The sequence below is a fragment of the Pteropus alecto genome, unplaced genomic scaffold (assembly GCF_000325575.1).
Source record: "Pteropus alecto unplaced genomic scaffold, ASM32557v1 scaffold206, whole genome shotgun sequence".
Classification (NCBI taxonomy): Eukaryota; Metazoa; Chordata; class Mammalia; order Chiroptera; family Pteropodidae; genus Pteropus; species Pteropus alecto.
In genome coordinates this window covers 121,712-132,521 of record NW_006438906.1, presented here as the reverse complement: position 1 = coordinate 132,521, position 10,810 = coordinate 121,712, and the positions used below count along the sequence as shown (strand labels likewise).

The 10,810-nt window shown below is 51.4% G+C and overlaps 1 protein-coding gene across 1 annotated transcript in view; it reads right to left on the bottom strand.

The window, feature by feature from the left end:
* TLN1 (talin 1) overlaps nucleotides 1-10,810 on the bottom strand; it is a 32,867-nt gene that overhangs the window by 12,865 nt on the left and 9,192 nt on the right. Inside the window, 21 exon segments of the mRNA XM_006916006.3 lie at nucleotides 2-28; nucleotides 408-616; nucleotides 765-867; nucleotides 2,128-2,256; nucleotides 2,412-2,546; nucleotides 2,749-2,862; nucleotides 2,983-3,099; nucleotides 3,264-3,392; nucleotides 4,209-4,375; nucleotides 4,933-5,227; nucleotides 5,417-5,584; nucleotides 6,591-6,689; nucleotides 6,855-7,063; nucleotides 7,295-7,403; nucleotides 7,512-7,625; nucleotides 7,818-7,998; nucleotides 8,224-8,300; nucleotides 8,484-8,585; nucleotides 9,282-9,437; nucleotides 9,767-9,871; nucleotides 10,516-10,576. Of these exon segments, the coding sequence (XP_006916068.1) occupies nucleotides 2-28; nucleotides 408-616; nucleotides 765-867; nucleotides 2,128-2,256; nucleotides 2,412-2,546; nucleotides 2,749-2,862; nucleotides 2,983-3,099; nucleotides 3,264-3,392; nucleotides 4,209-4,375; nucleotides 4,933-5,227; nucleotides 5,417-5,584; nucleotides 6,591-6,689; nucleotides 6,855-7,063; nucleotides 7,295-7,403; nucleotides 7,512-7,625; nucleotides 7,818-7,998; nucleotides 8,224-8,300; nucleotides 8,484-8,585; nucleotides 9,282-9,437; nucleotides 9,767-9,871; nucleotides 10,516-10,576 (2,806 nt within the window).

Sequence of the window (10,810 nt, the reverse complement as noted above, 5' to 3'; positions counted from 1 at the left end):
TCAGTGCCTGGGTCACTGCTTTAGCCACCTGAGGTAGGAAAGAGAAGGGAGTTACCAAAATGGAAACGATTTGGGAGATCCCCTCCTCTACCCACAGGACAGAGAAGATAATTGCTCTACTGCCTCTGAAAGTGAAAGAGGAAACGGCGTGTTGTAGCTGAGCAGGCTGAAGTTAGGGTATTAATGACAGTGATCAAACTTCCCCAAAGTTGGTGTTTAGCTGGGCCCCTGCTGCAGCCTGAGATACTTGTACTAGGATGGAGAGAAAGTGTGAGATCCAGAGAGATCTCAAGAGCAGATCTTAGAAGCTATCCCTGTCAGCGTGGATGAGGCTCTGCCCCAATCACAGTGGGCCTTCTGATAGGATGTGGGGGAGAGGGAAAAAGTACCCCTTCCCAATACCTGACCTGGGCAAGCCGCTGCTGACTCTCAGGGTCTCCTGGACGGCCAGCTGCCTTTTTTGCTTCCTCAATGAGGCTGCTGGCCTTGTCCAGTACATCACTGGCTGTGTCAAGCACAATGGCCTGCACTGCAGGATCTGATGTCAGGGCAGCTACACCCCTAGCAGCCTGGGCCAATGACCGCAGCCCACCTGCCACATCCCGAGCTGCAATACCTGGAGAGACAAGAGAGAAGAAGGAAAAAGGCACCTTCATTGCCAGGCCCTGATCTTAGTGGTTTCCTCTGTCAGCCCTGACCCTAGATCAGCTCCTATTCCTCCATCCCCCTCACCATACGCCCCATTCCTGGCCCTGCCCACCTACCTGCATAATTCTCATTGCCCTGGGCAACCTCCCCCAGCAGCTGGGCGATGGCAGAGCTCACTGCTTTGGTACTGTTGCCTAGGTCCTGGGCACATTTCTCCATCTAGGGATGAAGGGAGAGTCTCAGAGGGTGGGGGGTGGAGGGGGCTCAAGTGCAGGAGGGATTGGGAAGAGGGAACTTGAGAAGCTACTTGAGGAAATCTGGCAATTTAAATGAGATTTTGGGCAGCTCTGGGGCATAGGTGGGAAGAAAGACATCAGGGTTTGAGTAAGAATAAGGTCTTAAGGATACTTACTGTCTCCCCAGGTAAGGGTTTAAGCTTGCCATCTCGAGCTGCTGCCTTCACCTCTTGCAGGTCTCTCTCTAGATTCTGTACCACACTCAGTGCAGAATCCATCTCCAAAGGCCCACATGCTTCCTGAGCCTATAATGATAGGAGGATTTGGGGTATAGGAGGTACTGCTGTATCCCACTGATGCCTCGGGTTACATGATTATCCCTGTTGTAGGTTATTCTGCAGATTCCCCATCATCCCAGGACTCTACCCTCATCTTCCAAAAAGAGAGCCAGCTCCCATACCTTCTGGGCAGCGGTGCGAAGTTCAGCCAATGCTGTGCCAAGGTTTTTAGCACACTGACTCAGCTGCATGGCCGAAGCCTGGTCCTGAATTGTTGGCACGGAGGCCTTTGCAGCTGCCACCATCTTCCCACCTGGCTGTTGGGGAATAGGCAGGCAGATGAAGGTACCATCCTTCCTCCGGGCTTAGTACAGGGACTGATGATAGACAGGACATGGTGAGCACTAGGGCTCAGTACTAGGACAGAGGCTACTGGCAGAGATTTAAATTGTAAGAGCTCTAGGGGACTTAGAAGGGTGGGAAAGGTCTGGTCTGAGAGATAGGGAGAGGGTGCCTTGCCTGCAGGAAGCTCTGGCTGGCAGCAATTAGGGCTAGCTGGGCACTGGGACTGTCAGGCTGAGCTTGGCTCCCTCGGACTCCCTGCACCAGCAGTGGAATCTGCTCTGCCACAGCCTGTAGGTGAAAATGTCATGAGAATTACCACCCCCCAACCCCCCGCCATCCACACCCGGGGGGACTCCCCCAGCAGCTGGGCGATGGCAGAGCTCACTGCTTTGGTACTGTTGCCTAGGTCCTGGGCACATTTCTCCATCTAGGGATGAAGGGAGAGTCTCAGAGGGTGGGGGGTGGAGGGGGCTCAAGTGCAGGAGGGATTGGGAAGAGGGAACTTGAGAAGCTACTTGAGGAAATCTGGCAATTTAAATGAGATTTTGGGCAGCTCTGGGGCATAGGTGGGAAGAAAGACATCAGGGTTTGAGTAAGAATAAGGTCTTAAGGATACTTACTGTCTCCCCAGGTAAGGGTTTAAGCTTGCCATCTCGAGCTGCTGCCTTCACCTCTTGCAGGTCTCTCTCTAGATTCTGTACCACACTCAGTGCAGAATCCATCTCCAAAGGCCCACATGCTTCCTGAGCCTATAATGATAGGAGGATTTGGGGTATAGGAGGTACTGCTGTATCCCACTGATGCCTCGGGTTACATGATTATCCCTGTTGTAGGTTATTCTGCAGATTCCCCATCATCCCAGGACTCTACCCTCATCTTCCAAAAAGAGAGCCAGCTCCCATACCTTCTGGGCAGCGGTGCGAAGTTCAGCCAATGCTGTGCCAAGGTTTTTAGCACACTGACTCAGCTGCATGGCCGAAGCCTGGTCCTGAATTGTTGGCACGGAGGCCTTTGCAGCTGCCACCATCTTCCCACCTGGCTGTTGGGGAATAGGCAGGCAGATGAAGGTACCATCCTTCCTCCGGGCTTAGTACAGGGACTGATGATAGACAGGACATGGTGAGCACTAGGGCTCAGTACTAGGACAGAGGCTACTGGCAGAGATTTAAATTGTAAGAGCTCTAGGGGACTTAGAAGGGTGGGAAAGGTCTGGTCTGAGAGATAGGGAGAGGGTGCCTTGCCTGCAGGAAGCTCTGGCTGGCAGCAATTAGGGCTAGCTGGGCACTGGGACTGTCAGGCTGAGCTTGGCTCCCTCGGACTCCCTGCACCAGCAGTGGAATCTGCTCTGCCACAGCCTGTAGGTGAAAATGTCATGAGAATTACCACCCCCCCAACCCCCCGCCATCCACAGCCTGGGGGAAAGTCCCTCTCCTCCCATACCTCCTCTTGCCCCAACATGCTTCCTGGAGTCTCACCTTGCAGCTCTGCACTAGCAGGGGCTGGGGGCCAGCAGAGGCCTTGGGAGTGGAGGCTGCATGCTGGGCTGCAGCAATAGTCTGTGTAGCTGAGGCTGCAGCCTGCTTGGCTGCATGCTGTGAAAACAGAATAGTCAGGACAAGCCCCAGGCATTCTCAGACCCTGCCCATGCCATCCTCCAAGGAAATATTAAGTGACTCTCTCTGCATATCCCTCCCATTTTCAGTCTTCCCAGGGCACCCACATTCTTTTACTCCCAGTTTATTTCCCGTTTATTCACCTCCAGGCGCTGCACCAGCTTTTTCTTGATGGCATTCTGTGCAGCTGCATTAGTTGCCATGCGTAGACCCTCAGCTGCCTCCCGAAGCCGCTGCTGCTGCTCCTCACTGTCAGGGTGGGCGGCTGCTCCCTGAGAAAAGTGGACAGTCATTCCTGTGAATCTTAAATAATCTCTACTCTGATTCCTCCAGACTTAGACTTTTCCTCCCAAAGTCATTTCTAATATCCTCACTGAAAGATAATCACCAATGAGACCTCAGCCAAGCAAATGAGAAACCTTGGGAAGACTGGGTTCTCTTTGGGATGCTGAATTTTTAAGGTAGAATTGTTTCTTCTTCTTCTCTTCTTTGGGGAAGGGGCCATGTTTCTCCCCTTACTCCCCAGAAATTAACACTAGCAAATGGGAGTGAGCAGGGCTCTCTGGGATGAGGAGGATGTAGTTTAGAGCAGGGATCTCAACAATACTAAAGCAGGAAATCTGGTTAATGTGGTAAACTGAAAAACTCCAGGCCTGGAAGTCTTTTGACTTCTTCTTGACAGTCCTCTGCACCCTGTGTCCCTGGGTCTCACTGCCTTGTCTTTGCAGTGTTAGCAGTGGAGCCCCTGGGACTGAGGCCTACAGGCATACACGAGAGAGACCAGGAAACAACAGGGATCTCGGGCAGGTGGTGGCAGCAAAGTAAGGCAAAGTAGAAACAGCAGACCTTGGACTCAGAGGAAGAAAAAGAGTATGGTTGTTAGTCAGTCATGAGGACTTCGGGAATCACACTGGTTGGAAGCCTAGGCCACTGTCTCTCTGCAGCTTAGGGATGCACTTATGAGTGCTTCTGTATTTTTTCACTTATATTTTTTGCTTCTCCTGGGTCTCCCCAGGAGGGAGGGTGACTGTCCGGACTGTTCTACTTCCCATCAGGGCACAGTCTGGGAGTCTGCACAGTCTCTGTACCTTGGCAGCCTCCACCATCTTGGCTGTGGCATCAGCTAGGATCTTGGCAGCGCTTAACAGCTTGCGGGAGTTCTCCAGATCACTCTCCCCTTCAGCATCAGCCTTGATGGCATTGACCAGGTCAGAGGTGGCTTGGGCTAGGATGCGGGCCTGTCTTACCATCTCACCTACGAAGACAGGGCACAATCAGGTAAGGAAGCCAGAGATACCAAGACGGTGCCAGGGCTGCAGGAAAGTGGTGTAGACATGATAGATAGGGTTTTTCAGGACAGTAAAGAGACGGGGGAAGCGGGGTGCAGAATTCTCAAGTGATATCCCTGGAGTTAGTGTTTTCTAGGTTTAGGATCTTGGAGAGACACCGATTTCCTGGTGGGCTTTGACAGGAGGGAAAATGGGTATTTTTAGCAAATAGTCTTGAGAAGATGAGACATGTTTTGTGAAGGCTTTTGGTGGTGACAGAGTGGAGAGGGGAAGACTATCTCCTAATAATGTTACTTTTCATCTACTTTTGTATACACTTTGATATATTCCTTAAACGTGCCAAAAAAGGCAGAGCAGGGATTATATTCCTGCTTTTCAGATGGAGAACCAGAGGTTTCAGAGAAATTAAACACCCAGTCTGTGCTAAGCCCTTAGGGTGAAGTGGCAGGTCTGCAAAGGAATGTCCAATAGGCTTGGCAAACCTCACTGGGGTTCTTTGTCTTCCCAGGGGAGATGTCCTTACCAGCATCACCCATGGAGCTGAAGATGTTCTCAGTGACAGTAAGGATGGTGTCAGTGGCCTGGTCATAACGGCCAGCAGGCCCAGCCCCTGTGGCATGGGCCCTCACGTGCTGCAGTAGCTCATTCAGGGCCTGGGTGACAGCTGTGGCTGCTGCTCCTACACCCCGCAATAGCTGCCCATCCTCTGTGGCTGCCTGAGAGGCGGACACACAGCTCTCCACAGCTTTGGCCACTAGTCGTCCGGCCTCTACCAGCTGCTCTTGACAGACAGGTGAGCTGATTGTAGGTGCCACCACCTGTGGGTAAACTGGGTGTCAGAGATGTAGGAAAGGGAAAGGAGTTATGAAGTAGGGTGTTCATAGCGTTCACAGAAGTCATTGGGTTGGGTAATGAGGTCTCGGGAGCCAAAGAAATAAAATGAGAGGCTCATATGTGGGTGGCAGCATTACCTCTCAGCATGGGCTAGAGAAACCTCTGGGACTCACCTTGGTACAGGCTACCAGTTGGGAGGTGGACAGCGCACACTGTGTTGCTGCAGCAATAACCTGGGTCTGAAGCCCTGAGTCCTCTGTCCGCTGGGCCACACTCTTGGCCTTGAGGACCAGGGCAGCTGCAGCACTTGCCACTGCCTTGGCTAGCTGCATTAGCATGTCCTGTGGGAAAAGAGCAGTCAGCATGGCCCGAGATTGGGCTTGGGATACCTGGACCCTTCGCAGAGGCATAAGCTGGTTCATTATTCCGACTCCAAAATCAGGACAGTGTATGCAGAAGCAACCAGAACCTAACCCGAGCCCCTGCCTTGAGCGCCCAGTAGGACAGAACCCCCACCGAGGAACAAACCCACACCAAGAAAAACAGAGCCTACACCAAAGGGAGACATGTACGAGGCGGATACACTCGGTCAGTGATGGGAGGGAAGGACAGCGCTGTTACAGTGCGTTGGAGAGAAGGCACCTCCAAGGGTCCTTCCCGTCTCAAGCTTCTTTTATCTATTCCTTCTTAATCTTGGTTAAAAGCAGTCACCCTGGAGTCTTGGGAACAAGTCCCTGTACTACCCTCCCTGATCCCATTTTCTGAGCCCTTCCTCCTCATCTCCCATCACATCCTGCTCCCCCAGGAGGCTGGGGGGAGGTACAAAAGCGAGTGTATGCGGCTCAGAGAGGACAAAGCTGGGAAGGCCCAGGCCAGAGGCCGTTACCGTGGGGGGATCAGGGGGAGATCGAACCCCAGACCCTCTGGGTGCACATATCTGCATGGGAAATCCAGGATGACAAGTCAGCTGAGGAAACTGGCATGGGGCAGGGAAGGGGGTGGCTAGAGGAACAGTGTTCTCAGGGTATAAATTCTAAAGGATTGAAGGCTGTTCAAAGTGTCCTCAAGCTAGGGCAAGTGCTACATATGGGAAGGACAGAGAAAAGATGACAGGCGGCTGAAAAATATCATCAATTAGGGGCAAGGATGAACTAGTAGGTTAAGTTTGGATTCAGGGGTTCTGAATTCTCATCTCCTAAAAAGGGACTGGAGGTTCCCAGTGTCATTCCAGAAAGAGGTTCAGGTTGGCTCTGAGGGGTCAATTCAGAGTAGCAGGACTAGGAGCTGGACTCAGGATCAGAGGTCACCTCCTAGAAGCTAGGGTTCTGGGGGTTGGGTATCACCAACCTGGAAGTGGGGGTCAGTATCACTTTCCCCAATTTGCTGCAACAGCTCCCCACTGGCCTGGCCCACGTTCCCAGCTGCTTGCAGCAGGTTCTGACGGGGCTGTGGAGAGTGAACACCAGTCAGAAGCTGCCCAACCCCTGCCCACATGTCCATGGGTCCTATGTGCCCATGGGTCCCACACTTCCATCCTTTGGCTTGGACGGTCCCCTTCTCTTTGGGCTTGAACCCTCTCTTGTCCCTAGTGTCAGCCCTGTGGCCCCTGACCTCAGCACTGGCTGGCTGGGCACTGCGCAGCAGTTCTGACACTGCTCCCGCAAGGCCCTTCGCCGCCTGCAGCAGGGGACGGCCACTGCCGCCTTCATCTTCCAGCAGGGCAGCCAGTAGCTTCACGCCACGGGACATCTCCGTCAGGTTGGAGGAGATCGTGGTGACTGCACAGCCCACTGCAGTATAGTCCGTTTCTGCAGGATCCCCTGAGGGGAGGAGGAGGAAGAGCATGTATGAGAGATAGGGCAGGCTAGACGATGGGCTGAGAAGGAGAATAGTCATAGGCAGTTAGTCACACACATGTCCGTCCTAAGGGAGACATGTACACACAGTCCTTTCCATGAGTCAAGGTATAGTCACACCAGAGCCAGTCACACTCGTGCTCGCACACGCTCGCCCTCCACCACCACACACAATGAGCTTGGCGTCCAGCCTACCTGCTGTCAGGTTCACCACGGAGGCAGTACCAGCAGTGATGGCATCTACCTGGGAGTGGATCTCATGCTTTGATTCATCCATCTTGTTCTTCCGCCAGGCCTTAGAGGCCTGAAAGAGATACAAACCTCAAGATTTCCTCTGCTTTGGTCAAACCCAACCTTATCCATTGGAGTCCCAGCTTCAGTACCATTGGCCTCTCCTCCACCCCATACTCACAGCATCCTGGCCCAGAGGAGGCAGAGTGTCAAAGTCATCCAGAGTGGCCTGAGCAGCCTGCACAGCCTGCATGCTGGAGTTGATGGTTCCAGTGAGTGCCTGCTGGGCTGAAGTCTACAAGGAGAGGAGTAAGAGAGAACATTTAGAGGAAAGAAAAGGTAAAAGAGAACCTGAGGCTAGGGAGAAGAATACAAATAGGGACGGGGAAAAGACTGTGTAACTTCTGGCTAGGCCCAGCTGAGGGGTGTGGGGAGGGGCGGGAAGTGGGGAGTGTTGGTACTGTGGTGGCAGTGAGGGCGCTCTTACCAAAGGAGGCATGTGTCCTCGGTGCATCTGGCCACTGGTAATCTGCTGCTGGGCAGGTGGCATACTGCCCACCTGGAAATTCTCAGGACCAGAGGCTCCAGAGCGCATGATGGCAGGCAGGGCCACAGAGCCGTGTTCCACTTTACCCACCCGGTTATACTGCTGCTGAAGGACAGTTGACCTAGAGAGGGGACATACTGAGGAGCACTCAGAGGCCTTCCTCCTTTCATCCCCTCCCCACCAGCTCCACTGCTTTTGCAGGTCCTGTGGTCTCGGAAGGTCTCATTATAGCCTTCTACTAGTTAAAGAACCATCCTAAGGATTCCTCAACCCTCCAACAGTCCTTAGAGTCGAGCCTTGCCTTCCCTGCTCCCAAGGGATAGGATTGGCCTAGGTCCCTTCGTACTTTTTGGGGGACACCGAGTCCTCTAGCATAGTAGACTCCTCATCTCCCTCCAGGCCAAAGTGATCTTTGCTTTTTTTCTGTGGGACGGAAAAAGGAACATGAATTAAAGAAGAGGAAGTGAGGAGAAAGGTAGCCTCTTCTTTCCCCAATCAACCATTTTCCAGAACCTGGGTCCCCATTGCTAAACGACGGGCTTGGGGAGAAAGTAAGAGAAGATAAGGAGAAGGCTGGCGGGTGGTGGGGGGGCAGGCAGTGCTCACCTTCTTAAGAATGATGTCAATGTAGCCGGCAATGAGCTGTGCTATCTGCTCCCCCTCAGTCGTCTGTACTGAGTAGTAGCCATCTTGGTAGTCCCCGAAATCCTAGAGTGACAAAGTGGGAGCAAGCTGATGAGAGTATCTTCCTGTGCCAACAGCCCTCTAGGAAAAAGCCTGCCTTTCTTTAATCTCCAATTTCTTTATTTTCTTCCTTGGAAGGAAATAGTCTTCCTTGGAAGGAGTAGTCTTTGTGCTGCACAGTTTCAAAGACATGCCATTTACTAAGTCTCTTTTCTCTCACTCTGATAAAACTGGGAGGGCACTAACATTTACTGTTAAAGTACCACACCTGAAGATCAGCTTTAGTATCGAAAATTGGAAACTAGTACTTACTAATTTCTCTTTCATTGAGGCACTTCGGAAAGTTGGTGTCAGTTTCAATTCATAATACCAAAATATAAAGGCAGAGGGGAAGATTACAGTTTATACTTGCTGCTGAAAGAGGGAAGATGCGTTTTTCTATCACCTTTTTCTTCCCTCTCCCCAAGTTTCCTGTGATCTCAGCTTGCTTTTTATAATTTTATTCTATTGCTCTTTAAGAATAAGTTTCATTTACACAAAACTCACTCTCCTGGAGAGTGCTTCTCAACTCTAACCTCCATGTTCCTGCAATAGTTCCAGTTCTCCTTTTTTCTGGAGTCACGTTCAGAGCACCTGTCCCAAGGGAAATGGAAAGACCTCTGCAGCTGCCCCTTCTCTGAAGATTTCAAAGCCCTTTCTCCCCTGAGCCCCGAGGCTCACCAGGGTGAAACTCTTGGGAGAGGCAGCCCAGCGTTTGATGTTGGTGAGGTTCCATTCCTGGATCACCTCTTTGGTCTTCTCATCCACTCGCATCACACATTCCTTAGTGATGCCCAGGAGCCTGGGCACCAGCTTGTTCTTTCCTTTCATCTTTTCCTGTGAGACAGAGTTGTCATTGGTGTTATAGGTCAGAGGTCAAATAAGAAATGGTCATTTCAGATTAAGACTATAAGGGGTGCTGAAATGGAGAGGAGTGTTAAACCAGGGTGCCTAGGACCAGGACAAGGTTACTTTAGGGGAAAGGGAAAGGGAGGGAAAACGTAGGGTAGGAAGGGAAATGGTGGTGGAGAACTAACAACAGGCAAGTTTTCACAGGGTAGAGAATGAGACTCTTAGGGAATGCTGGGAAATTTGACTGAAGGCAGGTCAGACAGGAAAGGGTAAGAGCAAAATAAGGAGAGCAGTAAGAAGAGCCTATAACCCACCTTAACCAGAAAAAAGGAGACACCATATGTCTTGAGGGAACGGGCTAGCTTTACATAGCGGACCTTGGCCTCGATCTCACTCATCTGTCCACAATTCTTGTGTGCCTTAGAGAATGAAATGGGGAAAGATTTAGCAAAATACAGGGAGGATAATATTGCAGACAAGAAGTTGAGATGTTAACTATAATGAGAGAATATTATGGGAACACAGGAAAGGTTAGAGAGTACAGGATAGGAAAAATGAGAGGGTGATGGGCTGGGAGCTGATAAAGGATCTGCAGAAGCGATGGTTCAAGGGATATAGTCAAGGAACTTTCAGACATTCTGGAGATATGAATGGATCGTTAGGAAGTAGAAGGTCAAATAGAAGGCCTTTAGGGCTGAGTACTCAAAGAGTGGGGATAACAAGTTAATTTGAACAAAGATACACTTTTCACAGTAATTTCAGGTGTACTATCTCATTTGATTCTCCTAACAACCCTACGTAGGGCAGGTACTGTTATCCCATGTTAGAGGTAAACAAAAGAAAACAAGAATATTGAAAATTGAATTCCATGGCAAATGCAGTGAAGGAGCTGAGACTAAAAGCCCAGGTCTTCTGCATTCTTGGCACAGGAGAGGTGGGAGAATAGCTTAGTGAGTGGAAGCGGGGTAGAAGCAGACGGGCAGGGGTGGGGTCCATTTAGTCAGTAGGATTAAGCAGCAAAGCTCCCGGGTCATCCCAAGCACTTTCCCCTGCCCCCATTCACCTGGAAGATCTTACGCTCTCCCTTCTGCTTCACATACTCCTTGGGCAGGAAGTCCTTCAAGCTACACCAGAAAAGGGAGGGTCAGCATGTCGTGGGCAGCATCGGGGACATATGGGCCATGGACTGTGGGCCTAGGGCTGTGAGGACATGTCTAGGACAGCGTTATCTTTGGGGAGAAGGAAGACTGTGAGGGAATAGAGTCTGGATTGTCTCTGAAACTGAGATAACTTAGCATTAGCTCTTGAATGCAGCCTGTGTCTCTCCCTACAGGGAAAGGGACTGAGGAACCTGAGGC